The following is a 25088-nucleotide window of genomic DNA, read 5'->3' as shown; positions in this document are numbered from 1 at the left end:
CCCCCCCCCGCTTCAGGGTCGTCAGAAAGCAGGGGGAGGGGAGGGAAATGTCTGCTGGGAACTCTATTATTCCCTATGGAGATTTATTCCCATAGAAAATCATGGAGAATTGATCCATGGGTATCTAGGGCTCTGGGGGGGGGCTGTTTTTTGGGGTAGAAGCACCACATTTTCAGTATAGCATGTAGTGCCTCTCCCCAAAATAACCCCCAAGTTTCAAAACTTGCCTCAAAAGAAGGTGCCCCTATCCTTCATTATTTCCTGTGGAAGGAAGGAATTGAAAAGGTGTGCCGTCCCTTTCAATGTGAGGGCCAGAACTCCCTTTGGAGTTCAATTATGCTTGTCACAGCCTTGATCTTGGCTCCACCCCCAAAGTCTCCTGGCTCCACCCCCAAAGTCTCCTGGCTCCACCCCCCAAAGTCCCCAGATATTTCTTGAATTGGACTTGGCAACCCTACAGTGCTGCCATAACACCTGCAGACACCTTTCCTGGTTCCTCAGAAGTGCTTTAGAAAGTGGGCGGGCCTGGTGGGGCTTTTGCCCAGCAGGATTTCTGATCAAAGTAAGTGCAGTAAGGTTGCCAAGTCCAATTCAAGAAATATCTGGGGACTCTGGGGGTGGAACCAGGAGCAAGGTTTTGACAAACATGACTGAACTCCAAAGGAAGTTCTGGCCATCACATTTAAATGGACCATACACCGTTTAATAATAATAATAAATTTTTATATATACCCCACCCTCCCCGCCGAAGCAGGCTCAGGGCGGTTTACAGGACATGGTGGGTCACACCATGATATAACAATAAATACAACATAACCATTAAAATACATTTCCTAAAAACAGTGATTAGATTAAAATTTAAAATTTAAATTACTGTATAAATTAATGGTGCTACATTCTTAATATACATGTAAACATAGCTTATTGATGCGATGGTTCCATCTTAATATGCCAGCTGGAAATACAACAGGATTAAATGCCTTCCCTCCATTTGGAATAATGAAGGATAGAGGCACCTTCTTTGGAGGCTCATAGAATTGGACCCCCAGTCCAATCTTTTTGAAACTTGGGTGGGGAGTGTTTTAAGGAAAGTCACAAGATGCTATGCTGAAAATTTGGTGCCTCTACCTCAAAAAACAGCCCTCCCAGAGCCCTGGAGGATTAATGGATAATTTTCCATTATACCCTATGGGACTCAGTCTTCATAGGGAATAATGGAGTGCCCAGCAAACATTTCCTTCCCCCCTCCCATTTTCTGATGACCCTGAAGCAGGCGGAGGGCCTCCAAACCGAGGGATCCCCTGCCCCCACCTTGAGATTGGCAACTCTACTGTGCAAATTAAAAGGCATCCTGTTAAACAGAGTTTCTGCCTGAAATGTTGCTTCCTGACATTTTGTATTTGGCTCTGCCTCCTGCAGAGGCATTGTGATTGTGCACGCCGATTTAATGTTTGCAAGTAAATGTTCCAATTTTTGTTGGTTTAACGAATGAGCTTGACCTACCAGCATTCAAGAGAGAGATTTTACCTTTCCATTTAAAATGCGGAAGTGAAAGGGGAATGCCACAGCCCTTTCTTATGAGATTTCCTCTGTAGGCTATCCTTTGTTATACTACTTTACAAATATTTGAGGCAGATATAGGGAATGTCAGAAGGCATGTCTGATGCTCCTGGTGGCAGCTGTAGAATGCTGAGTTTAAAAGTTTTGTTTAAGGAAGATTTACATAAGGCTGATAAATTTGAACATATAGTTGAATTTTATCATAGCATTCCACACAGAAACGTCCTAGAATTAGACACAAATGACCAATCATGTAAAGTACAATTATCACACACTCTTCTTTTTTCTTTTGTTTTTTGGGAAGGCAGTGAATCTTATACCTTATTTTTATTTGGTTGTTATTTTCTTCTAAGGAGCCCAGGAACATGCACAGATACAGCTTACCCTGAAGTCATATCAATGGATTAATTTTGTTTACCTATGAGATCTGTTTGAAGCCGTTCATTCACAGTTGTTCGTCCCTTCTCTCTTAGCCTGTTGAGATTTAATCCAATAAATTGTACAGATTCAAGCATACCTTTATCATGCACTATGGGCCTGCATGGTATGATGATTAGTATCACGCTAGGCTCTGGAAGTCACAGATTTGAATAGTGTTAGACTCTTAAGATTGGAAGAGGAAAGGATACCATAAAAGAACAGCATAGCAGCTAACACCAAGGGATTTGCTCAGATGACACTGTTTTAGGTTAAGTAATTTATGTTTAGTCCATAACAAGATGAAGTCTTTCTGAATTGTAGCATGATATGGTCACAATTCCTGTGTAATTTGTAGAGGGTGTTGAGCAAATCAAGATTTCAACAGGCATTTTGAAAAGCCCTCCACCTGGAACATCCCACATTATTTACTCTTCTTAAGATGCCATTAACTTCTGTCTTATTACAAGAGGTGGTGATGACCATTGAAGAAGAAGAAGAAGATATTGGATGTATATCCCGCCCTCCACTCCGAAGAGTCTCAGAGCGGCTCACAATCTCCTTTACCTTCCTCCCCCACAACAGACACCCTGTGAGGTGGGTGGGGCTGGAGAGGGCTCTCACAGCAGCTGCCCTTTCAAGGACAACCTCTGCCAGAGCTATGGCTGACCCAAGGCTGTGCTAGCAGGTGCAAGTGGAGGAGTGGGGAATCAAACCCGGTTCTCCCAGATAAGAGTCCTCACACTTAACCACTACACCAAACTGGCTCTCCTTTGACTTAGAGGACATTTAAAGGAATTAGGCAAATCCATGGATTATTTATTTATACTCAGTATTTTTTAGACCGCTTTTCCTCTCTGTGGTCCTCAAAGTGGCTCACACGAGGTTAAAACCACTAATTTAATTAAAAATTGATATAGACTATGTCATAATGTCTCAGCAAGAACAGCTAAGTGGAATATAATATTCACGAACATAGGCATTCTATGGTTGCTGTTGCAGCAAATTTGCCTCCATTATGCCCTGCATGTAAATTTCTTAGAAACATGGTAGGGTCACTGTTGGCAGCAGAGCAATGGACTACTTAAGAACGTTGTTTTGATCTAGCAAGGTAATATTTATATATTTATCTTTGGATGTATAAATAAACCTAATGTTCCAGATGACACATTATGTAAATAGTTCCTTTCTGCTATTGGTCTGTTTATGAGACACTGATGAACTGCCAACCTGTGTCAAAGTTATTAATCTGATCTCCTTATTCTAGTGTAGTCAGGTTCATTATAAACTTTGTCTAACACAAAAAATTCTTGAGTAAAATACCTTTGACTCCTCCTCAAATCCAACTAGACAAATCCTCAAGAATACCTGCAATCACTTTTATTCAATAGATCATTATAACTAATTTTCATTACTTAGAGTATTTTTCATGATGGGTATTTTATGGCATTTTCTCTCTCATACGCACACTGTGTATTTGCAAATAAAAAAATTAATCTTAAATCTTAAGTGAAACTCTCTTGCATGATTAAAAATTGTATTTTCCCTTTTGGTAAAATGAAAATAACACACTGAAAGACACCTCGAGGTTGGACTACTGTAATGCCCTCTACTTGGGGCTGCCCCTGTGCTGAACCTGGAAGTTGCAGCTAGTGCAGAATGCCGCTGCCCAGCTGCTATTAGGGCTTCCTAGATGGGAGCACATCCAGCCGGGGCTCCGGGGACTGCACTGGCTGCCAATAATATACCGAATTCGGTATAAGGTGTTGGTTATTACCTTTAAAGCCCTATATGGCCTAGGACCTGCCTACCTCAGGGACCGTCTCTCCCCATATGTTCCCCAGAGAGTGCTGAGATCGAGTTCTCAAAATCTGCTTGCAATCCCCAGGCCAAAGGAGGCCCGACTTAAGTCGACCAGAGACAGGGCCTTTTCAATCACAGCCCCTTGCTGGTGGAACCAGCTACTGGAAGAGGTGAGGGCCCTGCGGGACCTTGGGCAGTTCCACAGGGCCTGTAAGACAGTCCTCTTCCGGTTGGCATACAACTGATCGGTACTTGAAAATTTCGAATAGAAGGCTGTAGTATGGTACTTTGGTAAATGGCTTTGTTTTACTGTTTTTACTGGTTTATTGTTTAAATGTTGTAAATTGATGTATTTTAAAACTTAATCCTATTTTAGAACTTTTGTGTTGTGAGCCGCCCTGAGCCGCTTTGGTGGGAAGGGCGGGATATAAATTAAATAAAATGAAAAATGAAATGAATCAGATATATTGTGAAAAGTGGTGCAGTATTTTCAATTTGTAGTAGCTATGGTATGTCAAAACAGAAAACGAAACAAATGAAAATACAGCTAGTGGCTAAATGCTTTGATGATTAACTCATGACTCACCACTGATATTCATAGTTCTTTACAATACTGAATAAAACTGGTTGTTTTTGAAACCTTAAAATAATTAACAGTGCTGAAAGAACAAGCACAAATCTTGCCATTATTTAAGGATGCATGTCATATCCTCACATTTTCAAAAACACTGTCAGTGCATTTCCAAGAAGAGTTACACTGAAGTCAGCGGTCTTAGAAAGCTCTAACTGTGCTTAAGATTGCATGGTACATCTCCTAGTTTTGAAAACAGTCAAGGACTGTGTCCCGCCCAGCCCGGGCGAGGACTGCGCGAGGGGGACCCCCCGGCACCTGCCAGCCGTTCCCGGCCCCCGTCGCCGCCCCGAGAGCCTCCCACACCTTCCCAAGCCCCCGCGGTGGCCCCACCCCTCACCCGGGCTGACGGGGCGCCAACAGCCGCCCGAACTACGCCTCTCAGCCGACGAGCCCGTCTCCGGGTCCGAGGAGCCTGGCCAGAGCGAGACGTCGGGGAGCAGGAGGGAGAAGCTGAGCCCAGCGCTGGGCAGAGAGGAGGAGAGCCGCCTGACCCGTGGCGGCACAGCCAGGAGGAGAAAGGGGGCCTGTGGTGAAGTAACCCGGCACCCACCCCCTGTTTCTGAGACCTCCGGGGAACGCCCCAGAGTGCCCGGGAGGGGCGACAGCGGCACCGGGAGACCAGGAGGGGTGCCCAGGGTGCGACAGACTGGCAGTAAGAAAGACAAACTGTGCTGACAAATCACAGAGTTGGAAAGAATCACTCAGCCATGTATTACAGCTGTATACCTTAAGATGGGATCCCAAAGTATCACCAGCAGCTCCCTGTTTAATGACAACGTAAAAGGAAGGGAATACTTTCCACAGTCACGCTGCTTCCTTATTAGTCTATTCTTGTGGTGACTTGTTGCTATACCAAAATTTTTAAAATTTAAATTAATTCATCTCAGTCTATTGATCTCCTATGGAAGATCTCCACAGTAGGAACCCAAAGTGGTTTACATTGTCTCCTCCGCGAGAACTTTATGAGGAGGGCTTAGGCTGAGAGCATGTGACTGGCCCAAGACTGACCAGCAAGATTCTGCGGCAGAATAGGGATTTGAACCTCAGTCTCCCACATCCTAGTCTAACCACTACACCATGTTGCCACTCATTTAAATAATTTAAACAAAAAGTCAGCCAATTATATATGTTCCGATTTGTTTCCTTTCTTGATGGCTGGCTAAAATCTGTTGCATAAAAAACCTCCTCCCTTTGCCTAATCCTCATTCTATTGTCAGAGAACTATTTTCATAGTTCATAGTCTCATAGTAAGTTGGGAGCTGCTGCAGCTGCATTCATGCTGGCTCAGGGTCCCAAGGCAAGGTTGCATGCCTCCCTGACTGTTTCTTGCACACATTGGGGGCTAGTGCTGCCATCAAGCACGTGACTCAGCAGCTGGGCTTTCCCCCCATGGAACAACGAACAGCTGTAGGTTGCTGCCGCTTCATGCGAGGGGGTGGTACTGATGATCCCTGGCTATACTGGTCACTGAGTGGCAGCAGCCTCTGCCACATGCATGCCTTGTGTTTGCAGTCCAGCAGTCTTTGACCTGGGATGGCTGCTGCCACCATATGGGAGTGTTACAGCTTGCTGACGATCTCTGGCTTGAACCCCCAGCGTCACCCCACTGTGGATTGCATGGCAGCCCTGGCTAGAGGTGGCTGCTGCTGAACAGGCATCTCCATTTTATCAGGCTTTGCCTCACCTGGGTGCCAGCATGCACATGGCCTTGGACCTGGTTGGCCTTGCACCTAGTTCAACATTTTCCCAGTCCTCTTCCATAGTGGCTCAGGGGCAGCAGGGAGGTCACAACATCCAACTACTTCTCATTTTTATCCTGTGGCCCAATCTCACACCAGAGAGCCAGTCTGGTGTAGTGGTTAAGTGTGTGGACTCTTATCTGGAAGAACCGGGTTTGATTTCCACTCCTCCACTTGCTGGAATGGCCTTGGGTCAGCCATAGCTCTTGCAGAGGCTATCCTTGTCTGTTGTGGGGGAAGAAGATAAAGGAGATTGTAAGCTGCTCTGGGACTCTGATTCATAGAGAAGGGCGGGGTATAAATCTGCAGTCTTCTTCTTCATTAGTGGTAAGAGCAGGCTGGGGAAGAGGTGCTGCACCTCTAGTTCTCCAGTCTGCCCACGTGGGTTTTCCCCTGCCCACCCACCCCCCACCCCAGCCCATGAGACTTTTCAGTGAGGACACACCAACTCAGAGCTTAGCAGTTGCTGTCCTTTATTTAAAAAACTGTCTCTCTAATACCTGTCCTTACATTTTATAACACACATGGTCTGGGCTGACAAAGTGACATTTATGCCAGATCATAACAAATGAATTTGACACCTCTGGCTTAAATGTTTGAAAACTGAATAGCCTTTTTATCTCTGAGCTCCTCTTATACTCCCCAAGATCTTTTTTTGTTGTTGTTATATTTTTGGTATGGCTTCTTTTCTAGTCTTCTTTGATCCATGTATATGCCCTTCTCTTAAATTTGTCAATATTAATTTTGAGTTGCAGCTCACAGAACTAAATATTCCAGGATTCTTAAAACTGATTACTGTAGACAAGGGTGTGTTTTAGTGAACACAATGCAGCTATGATATATATACTTCTTATGTCCACCAAGAATATATAATCAATGCAATTAATTCTTTGTTTTTTCCCAATTTGTAAAAGATCCTCAGTGTTACACATTAAATAGTGTATTATGTTTGTATTTGCAGTACATGGCGTTGTACCTGAGCCTCAAAATGTAAGAGTTCATTCAGTTACTTTTAACAGCACTCTCCAGTGGGATGCAATTACTCTTCACAAGCAAAATGTGACTTACACCATCCAGTATAAAAGGTAAGTATATAAGAAATAGCTTACATAGAATATACTTTTTAAAAATACAACTTGTATTTCTATTTTGACTGCTGCAGTTAAAGCATCCAACTGAAAACATGTATAGGTTGTTTCACTATTTAGACAGATAGTTGAGTTATATGCAATGAGAATGTTACATGATGTTTCAGTGATATAGGCTGCAATCTTAAGAACACTAGCCCCATTGAAACAAAATGGGACTTACTTCCAAGCAGACTGGCTTAGGATAGTTCCCTCTGTACATTTATTCCTAATAGCTCTTTTTCTTCAAAAAAAATTATGGAAATGTTTGTGTTTGCCATATATTAATCACCATCCCTGATGCACATTTGCACCATTTTCTACACCAGTGCTGTAAAAAACAAAGTGGCAGTTCTATGGACTGTAGCAAATACATACACTGGTTTTGCAGAGAACCAAAATGACATGTGTTTATGAAAAACTGCCTTGATATAAGTTCAATTGATGCACACCACAGAGTACCGGAAAGGGGGGGACCCTTGCATTAATGCATTTTGCATTATAAATGGGCCAGAAGGTTTTGTGGGTAATCAGCTAGGGCTGAAGTATAACATCTTCAAAGTCAGGACTTGTGGGGGCATCTCATTTTCTTCCCCACTATTGATCTTTCCTGAAAGCCCCCATTGCAACTTCCTTTTTCCTACTTCCTTCTGTCCCCCCATCTATCAGCCAATCTGCCCCTCTGTCTTGAACTTTCCCTCCTTCTCTCCTGAGCCTGTCCTTGCCCCAGTCTCCAGCTGTTATGATTTATTTACTTCATTTATACCTTGCCTTTCTCTACAATGGGGACACAAAGCAGTTTACATCATTCTTCTCTGCTGTGTATCATCCTCACAACAAACCAGCAAGAGAGCAGGTGACTGGCCTATGGTGACCCAAGGGAGCTTCCATGGCAGAGCAGGGATTCCAAGCTGGGTCTCTCAGATTCTAGTCTGAAACTCTAAGCACTACACTGGCACCTGTGCAGGGGCTGCTGTTAAGCAGTAGTGAGCAGCCAGTCTTGGGTGAGCCATGGAAGCTGTGTTGCCACAAGCTGCCCAGTGTTGTTGAGTCTTGCCTCAAAGGCCAAAATAGCTCTGAAAAGGGCTCCCTATGCCTTTTACAGACAAACCAACCCTGGAAATGCTGGCAGAACTGTTGTGTTTGCCTACCAACAGCCACTGAAGGTATCTGTTTCTTAACGCTACAGGTGTTCCTTTTATCATTTTTAACATTTCATTTTTTAAAGATTAGAGTGTTTTATGCAAACCTAAGATGTTTTTCAGGTTTGTAGAAAAATCTGGATCGTTCGTTCACAGCTCCAATATCTGATTTACATATCCTCAGATTTGGCCAGGTTAAGAATTAGATACATTGATGGGCAGAACTGCTGTTTTCAATGGACAAAGTATGTAAGACCCACTGTTCTAGAAAACAGAGTAGGTTAGATGCTTTGGAGCAGGGGTGTCAATCAGGCCCCTGGAGGGCTCCTACCAGGCCCCCAAGCAACTGGCTGTTGTCTGCTTCCTTCTCCCTCTCTCTTGCTTCCTTCTCCAACACAGCTTGCTTTGTCAGGTTTGCTCAGTCACACAGGAGTTACAGAGGAAGGGGGGGGGAGAACTTGCTTTGCCATGCTCTCTCAATCACACAGTACACCTACTGATCCAAGCCTCTTTTCTTTCTATTGGCTGAGGCTCCTCCCCCTCCTTGTCCCCTGGGGAAGGAAGGAAAGAGCCAGAGCTTCCTTTGCCCAGTTCCCTGGATTCCTTGGGAGATACAAAAAAAACACCTTTAAGACCAATGAGTGCTTATGTTTTAAGCATAAGTTTTTTTTTCTAAAAAAAAAAAATCTTTAATTGTGTTTGTGTCCTTTATAAAGTTTATATCTTTGCTATCTGTTATGTATGCGGACCAAACTGAAGACTTATTGGGTGTTCCTGCAAGGCTCATTGGAGCCATAAGGGCTGAGCTTGGGGACTCGGGAACAATGGGCAGCAGGATCCAAATCCCTGCTGCCCTGCTCCAATCATGGCCCCCCTGCTGGTTTGAATGATCCAATAACGTGCTTGCGCGGGAACCCTGAGTTGAATATAGTTGACCCTGTGGGCCCAGTTAGTCAGTCTTGAGTGCAGTCCTATACTATGCTGTACCTAATAAAGAGCTGATGATCACTACCACCTCGCCCCTTCATTGCATTGAACCCACCAATCTTAAAAAGGTACACACATGGCCCGGTCCAACATGGCCCAGCCCAGCAAGGTCTCATTTATGTCAGATCTGGCCCTCATAACAATTGAGTTTGACATTACTGCTTTAGGAGATCCCAGCTTCAGAAAGACTTACTTATGGTCCAGAGCAAAATTCTGTGCAAGTCATCTCTTTCACCTTAAGTTGCTTTATTGTATTGTTTTGTCATCTTTTCAGAGTTTATGCTGCAACAGATTCCATGCCTTAACTCATTTTACTCAAAACAAGAAGTTAATTTTAAGATATCTACCCCAACATCTTAAAATTAAAGTTGGCTAAGAAAAAAAAATCATGTAATTTGTGGGATGTACAGCCTTCCATTTCCACCACCATATAACTTCAATAAAATCAAAACACTTTTTCAGAGATGTATTTCAGATTCTCTTTTTGGGGGGTGGGGGGAAGCATTGCTTTATAAAAGCCTGTTAGCACGTTCCATGACAGGCCTCCCTAATTATGAAAAGAACAAGTTGCAATCACAAAGAAGGGTATATTACCTTCTCACAGGCATTGTAGTAGTGAAGGCTTGGAAGTTCTATTCTGTATCACAAAGAAAAAGTAAACCTATAAAATCAAACATGTTTTTTATACATCTGCATTCTAATTTATTTAAATTATTCTAATTTTATTTAGAGAAAGTGCAGTGATAAGCATGAGAAGTGGATGAACAGTGAGTTTTAGTACCTACCATGAACAAATTTCTTTTCTTGAACATTCCTTTTTACAGACAGTCTGCTGGATTCACTGATCTGTGTACAAGAATTGCTTTCACAGAGTGCAGTATATCAAGTTTACCTCTATATGGTAATTATACTGTAAGAGTTAGAACTGAATCTGAGAAGGAACAGTCAAACTGGAAAAGCATTGCCTTCACACCAATAGATAGTAAGTCTTTTTTACCATTATTATTCCACTGGTAGGCAGTGTGTGGTTTTGTCCTGACTGACTTAACAGTGGCACAATCCCGTTGTAGGGATAAAAATTTTGTTTAATGAAACAACTCTTTGTGTATTAAGTGCAGTCAGGTTGCTTCCAACTTATGGTGACTCTATGAATTAATGTTCTCCAAAGTGTCTATTGCAGGGATCCCCAACCTCCAGTCCATGGACCAGTACCGGTCCGTGGCCTCTTAGCAACCGGGCCGTGAGTTGTATAATTATTTCATTATATATTACAATGTAGTAATAATAATAAGGCATTGGAAAAATGATATAACATAAAAAATGCATGTCTTCTTTGTACTCCCAAAGTTAGATTCTGGGAAGGAGAGAGCAACGTTTACCAAATATTCCCCCCAAACCAATATTATTTAAATGTTCACATGAGAGAGAAAATGCAAACCAAGTAAGACAATTCCAATGAATGGAATGCGGGGGTGGGGGGTGGAGTTCGATGTATATACATCTATCCAAACAAAAATCTGCACTAATTGTTGTTGGGCAAATGTGCACCTGTTGCCCATTAACTAACACTGTCCCTACTCACACCTAAATTATAGGTGATGGGATTTATTTTCAGTATATAAAGGGGTGTTGCTTTGCCATCTGAGGAGAAGGGGACATCCTGATGCTCGGGCAGGAAAAGAACTTAAGAGGGGGGTCTGCCCCTCCGCAGGGACAGAAGGAATGATGTGATATCCTTCCTCCAGGGATTATGGGAGACGGTGTACTGCAGCATCAGGATATCCTCCTCTACCCAAAGGCTTAACTACGTAGGGGCTTGGGGGCTGGAGCCCCCCTTGGATTTTCCCAGTGGGGGCTAAGCCCCCACTGGGCAACCAACGCAGGACTTGGGGCTTCAAAGGCATGAATGGGGTGATAAAGGCTATGTGTGATCTTCCCTGTGAGTTGCAAAGTGTGTAATGACTTTACAACTTCAGCTTCTTAGAAATGCTAATTGAGCTAAAACAGATACAAATGGATTAGAGGGATGGTGTCAATTACATTGGCAGACCTGAGTCAAGGGGGTGAGGAGATCTGGTAACTTTCTTTCCTGGCCTAGCTGTTTCAGCACACATGAAATACAGACCTCTCTGAGATCTAGAAAAGTGGCTATTTTTTTCATCCATCCAGCCAATCTGGAGTGTTGAAGGACTCTTGATATTGTAAGGTAATTGAGATCTGCAAAAGTTTTCACTTGTATCTTTGGATTCTCTGGATTAATTACTAAAGTATTGATATCCAGCACATATCAATCCTTATAAGTTTGGTGTCTGTTGGAAAATAAAGCCTGGCTGGCTACATCCACTTTTAATGTACCAACGGTTAGACTGCAGGCTCTCTTTGGTGGATTCAAAATACTTGTTCAGTTCCAATTTACATTTGGGGGGAAAGTGAGATTGAGTGTGGGTGGACATGAAGATCCGAGGCCTTTAAGAACAAAATTTGAGGCCAGTAGCACCTTTAAGAACCAACCAAGTTCTATTCTGGGCATCAGCTTTTGTGTGCATGTACACTGTTTCATTTAGATTGCACACACTTATTTTCTCTGGCATGAGCCTTTTTTTTGCTATTAATCATTGATCTTATTTATTGTTTTCCTGCTGTTGGTTTTATGATGTGAGCCATCCTGAGCCCATTTTGTGAATAGGGCAGGATATGTTGAATACATGAAATGAAATGAAAGTCTGATTTCTGAGTATAAGTGAAAACTGAATGATTTAGGTATCAACAGCAGCTATAAACTGTAGCATATACTGAACCCAACATGTAATTGGTGACAGCCAGTTTGGTGCAGTAGTTAAGCGCCCAGACTCTTATCTGGGAGAACTGGGTTTGATTCCCCACTCCTCTACTTGCAGCTGCTGGAATGGCCTTGAGTCAAACATCACTTTCGCAGGAGTTGTCCTTGAAAGGGCAGCTGTTGTAAGAGCTCTCTTAGCCCAACCTACCTCACAGGGTGTCTGTTGGAGGGTGGGGGGAGGTAAAGGAGATTGTGAGCCACTTTGATTCAGAGTATAGGGCAGGATATAAATCCAATAATAATATCCTCCTCATCCTCCTTCCTCTTCTCAATTTATACCCAATCCTGCCCCCTAGCAAAAAAAAAACACCCATGCCTCATGTCAGAGAAATATTTGTGTGTGTCTGTAACCCTGAAACCCCTTGTGTCTGAAAAAATATCAAAAAGTAAGAAGGCATTGTGAAGGGGGCTATAGACACCACTTTGTTGGTGTTAAAGATGCCACTGGGCTCCAACTCAGTTCTCACATTTGTTGACTGCTTTATTATCTGTAAGAGCCCCATGGTGCAGACTGGTAAAGCTGCAGTACTGCAGTCTGAGCTCCCTGCTCACGATCTGAGTTCGATCCCGGTGGAAGCTGGGTTCAGGTAGCCGGCTCCAGGTTGACTCAGCCTTTCATCCTTCCAAGATCAGTAAAATGAGTACCCAGTGTGCTGGGGTGAAAGTGTAGATGACTGGGGAAGGCAATTTCAAACCACCCCGTAAAAACGTGAAAGCAATGTCACCCCAGAGTCGGAAACGACTGGTGCTTGCACAGGGGACTACTTTTACCTACCTTTACCTTATTATCTGTATACCAATTTACTGTGATTTACACATCTTACCCAATGTGTTATTCCAATCTTAGCTGGATTTATTGTTCAGTTACTTACCCCTCCTTTCTTACCTATATGTAATACTTAAGGAACTTGGCTTTTCTGACAACCACCCAACCACTGTAAGTAAGGGTTGAGGAAACTGTTTTCAATGTATCTGACAAAGTGTGCTAGCACAGGATAGCTTGTACCCAGAATAAAATTTATTAAGTCTTAAAGGTGTTACTGGACTCAAACTTTGTTCAACTAATTAATGATTGGAGAAGAAATTGGGGGGAAGAATAACACTGTATTGCTATGTTGCATACATATTGCTTTAGTATTTGGGGGTTCTTTTGGCAGATAGATATTTCGTGTCTTCTTCAAGCCTGTGATTGTTTACATTCATTTAAGTGGATGCTGAACCAGATCCTTTTGAAAATTAATGGCCCCAGCAAGCCTTTTTTTTTTTTTTCAAAATGATTACACTCTTAAAGACTTGGTCAAGTAGGTGTGTATTGACAATTGTTCACCACCCAGGCATAGGGTTATGAATCCCCAGTTGGGGGCAGGGGACCCCCCAATTTGGAGGCCCTCCCCATGCTTCAGGGTCATCAGAAAACAGCGGGGGAAAGGGAAATGTTCCCCTAAAGCTTTTCTGTATTGCCTTTTACTGTCAAATTTGTGACCATTAGTTTGTCCTATGCACATGATATGCATATTTGCAGATCTTAAAGTGACTATTCTAAAAGTGAATTTCAAAAACAGGACACAGCAAGAGACCTCTGAGATACCACTATAACCACTGGCCAACTCCCACCTTTTTCTGGGTTTGGCCCGGTCCATGGGCATTGTTGGGGGGATGCTCCCTAAATTTATGAGGAGGGAGCTTCTCCATAAATTCATAGGTAGTGATAATGGAGGCCCCTGCCTGTGATGTCACTGGATTAAATGTCTCCGGCTGGGCCCCAGCCCCCGGGAAATTGATGATGTTACTGGGTCAAATGTCTCTGGCCTGGGCCCCTGCCTCTACCTCAAATAGAAGTAACCTTCATGGTAAGTCCAAGGTTCCTTTCTCAGCCCCCTCAAAAATCACCTGATTTATATGAAGTGCTGCATGTATAAATGGCTCCAAAACCAATATGAAAAACAGAAGTTGCATCTTGCTTTCTTTTCTCTTTAGCAGTTATTGGACCCCCTGAAGTAGATGTTGAACCAAGACCAAGGGCTTTGTATGTAGAAGTCAAAGGTCCTTTTTTTCAACAGAATGGTGACAGTAGGCACATACAGAGCATTTATGGTAATATGGTTTACAATGTGCTAATCTGGAAGAAAGACTATGATGAACAGGTAAGGCTTGCTGGCAGTTTTGATTGTGGCATTTGTAGGGGGGTTGGAGGTGTCCTTCTGTATTCAAAAGTATAGGAAAAACTCTATGCATTTAAAAGTGTAGAAAAACTCATCCCACACACTTTAACTCAAGGCTGTCAAACTCCTTGCCCACGGGCCACAACTGGCCCACCCAGAGCTTCAGTCAGGTTCATGACAATTTTCTCCCTCCTCCTCCCCATCCTGTTCTTCTTTATTTATTTAAGTAGTCTTTCTGTCCTTTCTCACCCTTTGAAGCTCAGAGACTGCTAATGAAATTCCCAGCTCCTTCTGGCTTGTCTTTGCTGGCTTCTGGGCTTGCAAAGCTGCACCCACAGTCCTTAATGGAAAATCCATTCTTTGTTTCCCTTGCAACTTTGTGCTGCAATGTATTTCAGTGGAGTGGAGCTAAAGCAGCATTTTGCAGCTTTTTGCAGTATATATGGCCAGTTGAAGCTCCTTACAAATAAAGGGTTGATGCTTTGAGCCAGCTTGCCTCTGCTGAATGAACTGGTGCCTAGTGAGTACTCTAATGTGGGAACCCACAGTCGAAGGGGATATTGCACTGGAGAGCCATTGTCAACCTTAGTAGACTCGGGGGTGAGGTGGGGGGGAGAAGCTTGCAATTCCCAGCCATTTCATGTTTTCCCAGGTTCAGAGCATTTTATACTACTATATTTTTAGTTTCTTCTGTAATCCTTGCGCTTTTTTCTCTTGTTTTGTTTTTAAAATTGCATTGCCAGTATTCCCCCACATTTCCATTTTAAACAAAATATCACAAGAGTTTTATGCATGTTTGTATTTATAAAATTTATATCTCAACTCCCTGGCATTACATTTTATGAGACACATGGCTCAGCCCCACAAAGCCCCATTTGTGTCAAATCTGGCCCTCATAACAAATGAGTTAGACACCTCTGCTTTAACTTAAAGATTAAATTTCTTCTTTAAAGAACAGCATCAAGTTAAATATTAAGCAGCATTTGGCCACAGAGCCATAGGTTGCAGGCCTCTGGTATAGCAAATAGGTGGCTCTATAGCAGGGGTTGAGTGAACCCCGTGGTGCAGAGTGGTAAAGCTGCAGTACTGCAGTCAAACTCTTTGCTCACAACCTGAGTTCAATACTGGCAGAAGCTGGGTTCAGATAGTCAACTCATGGTTGACTCAGCCTTCCACCCTTCTGAGGTCGGTAAAATGAGTACCCAGCTTGATGGGGGGAAAGTGTAGATGACTGGGGAAGGCAATCGTAAACCACCCCGTAAAAAGTCTGCTGTGAAAATGTCACGATGCGACGTCACCCCAGAGTCGGAAATGACTGGTGCTTGCACAGGAGACTACCTTTGCCTTTTTATAGCAGGGATGGGATACGTCCAGCCCTAGGGCCATTTACGGCCTTCAAAACCACTTGGACTGACCCTCGGGGATTGCTGGGCTGAGACGAGCCACGTGGTGGCCTCTCTGGGCCCTGGCTGGCCAGCGAGGATTGTGGGGCCCAGCCACACTGTGCAGCAGCCACCCTGGGGCCGGCAGGGAATGCAGGGCCCAGCTGCGCTGCACTGAAGCCTCCCTGAGACCTGGCTGGCCAGCCAGGATCACTGCAGGGCCTGGAAAAGTCACTGTCACGGTTCAGGTAAGTTTCCCCCTCATTTCTTTATTTCCCTTTCTTTCTATGTCTTCCCCCATTTTTTTGTTTCCCTTAATTCCTCTTTCTTCCCCCCTTTCATTATTTCCCTTTCTTTCCCTTTATTCCTCTTTTGTTTTCCCCTTTCTTTATCTTCCTTTATTACCTTTTATTCCCATTTCTTTCTTTCCCTTTCTTCCCACCATTTCTTTTTTTCCCTTCCTTTCCCCCTTTCTTTATTTCCCTATATTTATCTCATTTCTTTATTTCACTATCTTCCCCTTTCCCCCCGCTATTTCTTTATTTCCCTTTATTCTTCTTTCTTTCTTCCTTCCATTTAATTTCCCTTTCCTCCCCCATTTTTTATTTCCGTTTATTTCTTTTTCTCCCCCATTTTTTATTTCCATTTATTTCCCTTTCTTCCCCCCATTTCTTTCTTTCCCTTTCTTTCTTACCCTCTCTCCCTCCCTCTCTCTCGCTCCCTCTCCCTCACTCTCCATGGAGCATGAGTGGCATTGTGAAGGACTTCTGCAGGGGTATGTGGGTGCCCTTTAAGGTCTGCTGGGAACAGCTGAAGTTTCCACATGAAGGGAGGGAGGGAGGGGTTGAGACCCTGAAAGACACCCCTAGACTGACACCCAAACAATGCACCCCTGAAATGTGATATTGCAATGTAACTCTAGAATATTAATATGACACAGCAATACCCATTTGAACTGGATGGTCTCTTTTGCACATAAGAGAGGCAAATCCGGTTCAATCTAGGCCCTAGGCAGGCTGGAAGGATGTCAAGTCTGGTTCACAGGTTGGGCAGACATCTTGGCTGTGCTGAAAGGCTAAAGAGCATCCATTTTTCTGATCCTGGAAATGAACAACTCCAGGCCGAGAAAGGGACATAGTGGACAAAGCTGTAAAAATTCCTTCACCCCTTGTGGTAACCCCTTTCAAGCCTATTCCCAAAACATAAAACTGGCAACATATAAACAAATGGTCTGTATGTATGGTCTTCTAGTCTTCAGGAAAGACAGCAGAAACAGAAAGGTTAAAGACCAAAGGGTCATATTGTTGTGTGGATGTGTGCTATATCTGTAATCTGGTCTCACATTTCTGCCAGGGAATCAGAGTTCTATAGAATTTCTATTTTTCTTTAATTACTGCTAAAGGCTATCAGAGTTAACCAATCTCCTGAACACTTGATGAATGGCTATCCATCCTGACATGTAGGGAGAAATCTATCACTTTTGGTGAGCTTCAAAGGAAGAAGAAGAAGATATTGGATTTATATCCCGCCCTCCACTCCAAAGAGTCTCAGAGCGGCTCACAATCTCCTTTACCTTCCTCCCCCACAACAGACACCCTGTGAGGTGGGTGGGGCTGGAGAGGGCTCTCACAGCAGCTGCCCTTTCAAGGACAACCTCTGCCAGAGCTATGGCGGACCCAAGGCCATGCTAGCAGGTTGCAAGTGGAGGAGTTGGGAATCAAACCTGGTTCTCCCAGATAAGAGTCCACACACTTAACCACTACACCAAACTGGCTCTCCAGTGTCAGCAAAAACAGGGCCATAAACCCATTTGGCCAGACTGATTAAGACACCCTGTTTTCATTGGATGTTTGAATATGACACTCTGATTTTCAATTGGGTATTTGGGTTTTTGACATTCTGCTTCCCCATTGGACAATTGGATCTCTTGATGTGACCTAACTGACCCTAGAAAACAGGCCACCTGTCAAGACTACCTTCCTAGCACCTTCCCATCCTCCCTGGCATCCTTCCCAACATCCATCCCTTCCTGCCTTCACCCCTACCCCCTCTCAAGAGAACTCTTTCTCCAGAGGCCTCGTGTTTCCTCTGACTGAGCCTACTCTGCAAGGACTAGGTAACTGTATAACCCCCCACAGCTAAACTCTGTGATTCCTCTTGTATGCTTGAAAATTATTTGAATGGGATGTAACTATTTGAAAAATCATTTCCTATAATAAAATCCATTAATTTAACCAAAGGATTTTCAGTGGTCTATCTCTGTAAACATTGACAGAGGTCCTGCTTCACCTCACCTCTTGTGAGCTTGCCATTTTGAGCTAAGAAATATTAATATTCCCCAATAAAAAGTTGGTTGAGGTGGTAACAGGGTGGCAGGGGTGGGGAGCCAGCTATCACCAGTTCAATTTGCACTTGATTATCCCAGATGGTGTGGCCTAATATGCTGATGAGTGTGTGACCTAATATGCTAATATTAGGATATTTGGTCTAATATGCTGATGAGTTCCTGCTGGGCTTTTTCTACAAAAAAAGCCCTGGAGCTAGGCATTTGCCTAGGGCAGCGGTTGTGTGTGTGTGTGTGTATGTGTGTGTGTGTGTGCCAAATTAGGCTCTCCCCACATGACTTCAAATAGAAAAACAGTTATTTACATTAATTTTGCCGCCTGAATCATTCTCCCTTGGCGGAGCACTGTTTTTTAAGCTGATAATTTTGTATGGCCCACAAATGAAATTATAAATATCCAAATGGCCCTAGGCAGAAAAAAGGTTCCCCACCCCTGCTCTATAGTCCAGGGAGAGGTCTGTGTTTCAATCCAGCTCAGCCACAAGGCTCATGGTCTGGTCTTGGGCCAGTTATTCTCAGCTTTAATCTACCTCACAATGGTATAAGGATACAATTGGATAGCCTGCCCCTTCCATTTCCAATACCAAGAGTTCCTGGGAGAAATGGAATGGCTATAAATGTGATCAAGTAGATAACTTTGAAAACAACAATCCAAAGTGATTATTATACACACGCTCTTGCTGACAGATGAAAGATCTAGTATTTGCCTCACTAGTATTTGCAAATCATTTAATGATAGTAGAGGTGGTGTGCAGGAAAAAATGCAGCTTCAGTGTAATTATTTACTGAATGTTTTTATTTTTTAAAATGCAAATTGTGGGATCATATGTGATTTCATATGAGAAACTTGGATTTTCTTTTCAGTCATAAAGTTACTTGGTAGCTTCAAGAAATAAAGCTGTGATGGCAATGTTGGCCGCTTGTAGGTTAGGTTTTTGGATTAGGGGCAGATAGGTGGCATTGAACTTTCTGGGGACTTGTTATACTGTACTGTCAGGGGCTAAAACAGATCAGGGTCCTCTTCCATTTGCTGTTTGACCACAGGAATTGCAAGATGTGGCACAAAGCAAAGAGAGGACAGAATCAGCTATTTTTACTCAGCTTCCCAGACATGATGGTGACTTAGATGAAGGAAAAGGGCTTGTCCCTTGTTCTTCTGATCCTACAAGAGAAATCAGTAGTACCAGTCTGTTATGGCAGAATGTCTGATGCTGATGCACAAAGGAGACAGTGCTTCGTAACTCCACCCATTATTTCTTCTTGTGCCAGAAATTATTTTATTAAGGTTATTTACAGTCTGCCTTTCTTCCTGAGACTCAAGACAGATAACATAGTATAAGTAAAGTACTGTCAACAGGTGGGACTTCCAATGAATAGTACAGTACATTTTGGACTATAGAAATCTAAAAATAAACAGAAATGTAAAATAGAGCTGAAACAAAGCATAAACATTTAGACGTATTATGCTAAATGGTGTAGAAACTACATAGTTTGTTGTGTAATTATAATACTGTATAATACAGTACAGTAGTATAAAGTACAGTATAGGCCACAGTCCTTGTTGATTTATCAATACAACTTTTTGGACCATTTAATTACAGTACAGTCTTAGTTACCTGTGCAGAAAAGTGCTCTTGAATAATTATGTTTTGCATAGTTTGTGGAAAGCCAGGAGAGTGGAAGCCTTTCTGACCGCATCAAGGGAACATTCCATAAGGTGGGAGCTACAGCAGAGAACACATAAACATGGACAATGGCATCTGCAGAAGGCTCGGCTGAGATGGCCAAAGCTGTTGTGGTGGAGCATGAGGGACAGGCAGGCTTGGAGATATGAGGGACCAAGGTCATGACAGGCTTTGTACGTGTAATTACTGAGCTCGGTAATTGATGGGCAGCCAATGGAATGACCGCAGAATTTTATTTATGTATTTAAAACATTTGTTAGCTACTTTTCTCCCTTGCAGAACTTAAGGCGGCTTTCAATATAAATAAAACATTATGAAAACACAATATAAAGAATAATTATAAAAACAAAAGGGGGGAGGGAAAGTCACAGATTAAAAACTCCAGGTAGGAGAATGGGATTTACATGCATGTTCCAACTAAGTCTCAATAATCCGGAAGAAATCCTCTAGTGCGGAATTGGGAAATCACACCCGCATGGAACAACCTCGGAGTGAAAGGGAGGCAAACGCCAAATGTGGAATCATCCATGGCCTGGCCCGACACGGCTCAGCCCAACACAACATGGCCTGGCCCCTCAAGGTCTCATTTATGTCAGATCTGGCCCTCATAACAAACAAGTTTGACACCCCTGATCTAGAGCCAGTTTGGTGTAGTGGTTAAGTATGCGGACTCTTATCTGGGAGAACCGGGTTTGATTCCCCACTCCTCCACTTGCACCTGCTAGCATGGCCTTGGGTCAGCCATAGCTCTGGCAGAGGTTGTCCTTGAAAGGGCAGCTGCTGTGAGAGTCCTCTCCAGCCCCACCCGCCTCACAGGGTGTCTGTTGTGGGGGAGGAAGGTAAAGGAGATTGTGAGCCGCTCTGAGACTCTTCGGAGTGGAGGGTGGGATATAAATCCAGTATCTTCTTCTTCTTCTAGAGGTTGGATAACATAGGGATAAAATTGCACTCTGTGGATCTCCACAGGTCAACTCCCAAACTGAAGATAAATTATCTCCAACAGCAATCCATTGAGTCTGATGCTTGACGAACAATTTAAACCTGTCCAATGCACAACCCGATACCCACTTTTGGATCCAAATGCCTCAATACAGTGGCATGATTTACTACATCAAAGACCGCAAATAGATCCTGGAGGAGCAGCAAAGAAATATGACAGTTGTTTGCATTCAGGCAGAAGCCACCGGAGTCATCTCTGTCCCATAGCCCAACCTGTGCTGTTCTGTTGTACCATCCTGCTATACCATTTTGCTATACCATCTTGCTGGACCATCCTTTTGTACTTTTACTAAATATTGTAACTGGTTTTTATTGTAATGTTACTGTGATTTTATTGTGATTTCATTTTTACTATAATGTACTCCGCTCTGAGCCCCCATGGGTGACTGAGCGGAATATAAATAAAATAATAATAATAAATTTTTATTTATACCCTGCCCTCCCCACCGAAGCAGGCTCAATAACAACCACAACGACCTGAAACTAGACTGAAGAGGATCTAGAACCCATGAATTATCTAAGACCCAGAGTAGGTCTCTCAGTCGCTTTGCCTAGAAAGGGTAGATTAGAAACGGCGATAATTAGCATCATTTTTGTCTAGAGATGTTTTTTTAAACTAGTGGCCAGATAACCACCTGTTTGAGTGCTTGAGGGAAGGTGCCTTGGGCTAGTGACTGATTTATGATAGCTATCAAGGGTTTAATTATGTGGTTCTTAGAATGGGTTGGGGTCCATTGGCCATGCAGTTGCCTTCACAGATTTCAAGATCTTATCAATACCCATCAAAATGCTCCATAAGCAGATCAGACAATATATTAAGCATTTCTTCTGTCAGGCCTGTCTTAGAGACAGCATCCAGATCAGAGGTAGCAATCACATACACTAAATAATGAACTTTCAATCCACATTCAATGTACTTTCCAATGGGATTTTACTGTGTGAACTGGCAAAATTCAGTTGGAAAGTGCACTGAAAGTGGATTGAAAGTGCATTATTTAATGTGTGTGATCACAGTTAGAGTGTATTCATAGATCCAGGTGGGCAGCCATGTTGGTCTGAAGCCGCAGAACATTTTTAGTCCAGTGGCATCTTTAAGACCAACAAAAACTTATTCAAGGTATGAGCTTTTGTGTGCAGGCACACTTCTTCAGATACATAGAATGGAAGTTAACTCTTAATGTATATAGGCAGATGCCTCTACATAAGTGAACAGCAAATTAGCATACAACATGCTATTTTATCAGCAAAGAACCTTGAAAAGCTGTCACAGCTAATTGTCTGTTCCTGAGAGAGTAGAGATTCAGATTTAGAAGTCAGAAGGTGATAAAATACCTTAAACAGCTGGGAGGGTAATAAGTTTTAAAATGGCAGGGGCCAAGTGACTGAGCCAATAAATTAACTTTTCTGCTTCAGAGTTTTCTGCTGTTTGAAAGCCTCCTATGATTTACACAAGAGTAAATTTACTGATATCAGTGGGGCTACTCTCATGTAAATCTACATATAAGGATATTGCACTTTGCCTGTTTATTCCAAGGAAGAGAGATGGAGTAATGCTCAAATGTTTCAGCAACTTTGCAAAAAAATCTCAGCCCAGCATAGAGGGAACCCATGAGGGGAAGTCTGAACTGATCCCACCAATAGTATGATCATCAGAAGCAGCACAACACATGCAAAAGCATGAAAGGTGACTGCAGTCTGAAAACCCCCTTAGTAGCAATCCTGTCCCATTGAGCATGTGAAAGTAAAAGTTAGGACTGCACTATAAACTAATGTGTCAATTCATTCTTTGGATTCTTTTCTACTAGACGAACATTGTGAATATAAAGTACGATTCAGAAAACCTCTCCAGCCTGAATCCCTGGACAACATATTGCATTCAAGTTCGAGCATTTATTCCTGAGTTGAATAAAACAGGAGAGTGGAGCAAAATGTCCTGTATTAAAACAACTGACAATGGTAATATTTAAATAATTAAAAGTGTATTCATGAAGGGAATTCTTGTAATTCTATGCACTTATTTTTCCTTGCTTTGGAACAAATGGCAATATATTGTTTGAAAAATAGAGTTTCTAAAAACAGTTATAAATATGCATGCTAATCCTATACATGTTGAATCAGAAATCATACTAGTTCAGTACTTACACCCAAGTAAGTGACTATGCGATTGCAGCCTTGGTTGAATACTTCATTGGTTGGCTTTGTTATTGGTAAACAGAGCCAAACATGTAGTCAGGGCTTTTTTTGAGCAGGAATGCACAGGAATGCAGTTCCAGCTGGCTTGGTGTCAGAGGGTGTAAACTAATATGCAAATGAGCTCCTGCTGGGCTTTTTCTACCAAAAAAGCCCTGGAGATAGTTATGAAATATTCTAGTCAAAAGAAGAAAATATATATGATCTGTTGCTACAACAGATTGTTGTGTATTAGACTTGTCTTTGTTTTTACATATATAAAATGGCTTCCATTAGATCTAGCATGACTGATAAGCCATCTTCAATAGGACAAAAGCACTATGTGGCTTATCCCCAGCAAGATACAATTCAAATGTTTCCTCATTGCGCATAGTAGCACAGGTAATATCCATTATAAATATCATCATAGTTGTTATGTTTTTATTATGAGGTAATTAATTTCAAAATAATATAGTGGTTGATTGGACAATTATATGCTCCTTACATTATATATTTGCAGTGAATAAATAGTTCAGATGTTTGTCATCTTTTTTTCTCTCTTGCAGGTATAAGTTCAATGCTGCTGACTGTTAGTCTACTATCAGGGTTAATAGTATTATTTCTCTGCTGCTGGATGTTTTTATGTGTTAAACAACAGGTCAAATATGTCTTCCATCCTTCATATTCTTTACCACAGCATTTCAAAGAGGTTTGTTCTTTTTGTACCTTGCAAAATATACTCGGGTAGATTAAGAGATCTTTGGTACTCCAAGCTGTAGTCTTTGCAAAATGTCAGTTCTGCAGTCTTATGCTCTGCCCTGGATATGTAGGATGGCATATAAACAACAAACTGAACATTTACCTTTGCTTAACAGAAAAGTACCTCATATTTCTTAGCTTATATTTATGCTCTGCATAAGAATTTTTGCTTGTTTTTTAAAGCAAACTTCTAAAATTAAACGATCTTGACTTTGTGTTGGCATAATGTTTGCAAAGGTAAATTGGTGTTTATACATCATACGTATTCTGTGATAGAAAACCTGCAGCTTCTGTTTAAGAAAAAGTTGGCTACTTGCTTAACAAAATGCTATGCCATGACTGATGTTTCTTCTGGTTGTGGGTCAGGATATGTCTGTGACACTGGCAGCTTCACTGCACAGATGCTCAAAAAGTTAGATGTGCATTTGGGCATAGACAAACACAGATGTGGTGCATATTTATCAGTGAAGATAAACACTTTTTTTTTCTTTGCAGTTTCTAAGCAAGCCTTTTCACAGTTCACAGTCTCTTGCATTACAAGAAGATTATTCTCATGAGAAGATAACTGTCATTTCAGAGATCTTAAAAAGTGGTACTGATGAATCTGAAGAGCAAGTGAACAATGCAAAGCAGCAGCTCCAAAACTTCAAAGAAATCTCTGAGGCCAAAAAAGTTTCAGACACTCCTCTTCTGTACACTGTTCAGACCGAATGGTACAATACACATAATTCAAAAGGAATTTTACAAAGTGGTAGTTGATAATGCACATTATCAATTTCAAAATTGTAATTTTGCATACAGTTTTATCGCAACTTACATTTATTAAGCTACAAGAAGCTTTATTAGACAATTTTATATAGCAGCTCTGCAATTTAGAGGTTTATTTTTGTAATAAGGAAGCATTTATTTTACAGATAAATGTAGCCAAAATATTTATTAAGCAGATTGCACTTACATAAATTTACACTAATATTCAACTTTTTAAAAACTGAGTTGTAATTTCTACAGAATAGTTCAAATTTATTATTATGAGACCTTTTCATAGGAAAGATTTAAAATGTCATAGTATTATAATACCTATTAGAAAGGATTTACTTGCTCTAATCCTTGTATATTTCAGTGCTCATATATTTCAGTGAAATGGGTTAGGGGTCATTCATAAATTTGGACTCCTCTCTGGGCTAGTAGTGTACCGAAGTAAATCAGACATATGTCCAATTAATTTAACCCCAAATGACATTTCCACAATCATTCTGAACTTTTGTTATAATTGGGTTTCCTCTGCCTGGCATTATCTGGGAATTCTTATATCCTTGGACTTTAAATCGATACAGAATCTT

General features: G+C 42.1%; 1 protein-coding gene across 1 annotated transcript; it reads left to right on the top strand.

The window, feature by feature from the left end:
* Positions 1-7096: 7096 nt before the first annotated feature.
* On the top strand, positions 7097-24736 carry IL10RB (interleukin 10 receptor subunit beta). Its single transcript, XM_060234320.1, has 6 exons — positions 7097-7238; positions 10234-10391; positions 14226-14392; positions 22626-22776; positions 23556-23698; positions 24244-24736. Exons 1-6 carry the CDS (start codon positions 7099-7101, stop codon positions 24505-24507), a joined length of 1023 nt encoding a protein of 340 aa, XP_060090303.1. The 5' UTR covers positions 7097-7098; the 3' UTR covers positions 24508-24736.
* The last annotated feature ends 352 nt before the right edge of the window (positions 24737-25088 follow it).

The sequence above is a fragment of the Heteronotia binoei genome, chromosome 3 (genome assembly GCF_032191835.1).
Source record: "Heteronotia binoei isolate CCM8104 ecotype False Entrance Well chromosome 3, APGP_CSIRO_Hbin_v1, whole genome shotgun sequence".
Classification (NCBI taxonomy): Eukaryota; Metazoa; Chordata; class Lepidosauria; order Squamata; family Gekkonidae; genus Heteronotia; species Heteronotia binoei.
The sequence above is the reverse complement of the archived record's forward strand: the minus strand, read 5'-3'. Positions and strand labels throughout refer to the sequence as shown.

Excerpts from the sequence above, each read along its gene's own strand:
- IL10RB (XM_060234320.1), top strand. The coding sequence starts at position 7,099 with ATGTTTGTATTTGCAGTACATGGCGTTGTACCTGAGCCTCAAAATGTA. Across the intron at positions 10,392-14,225 it reads TGCCTTCACACCAATAGATA|CAGTTATTGGACCCCCTGAA; the intron begins GTAAGTCTTTTT and ends TTTTCTCTTTAG. Across the intron at positions 23,699-24,243 it reads TACCACAGCATTTCAAAGAG|TTTCTAAGCAAGCCTTTTCA; the intron begins GTTTGTTCTTTT and ends TTTTCTTTGCAG.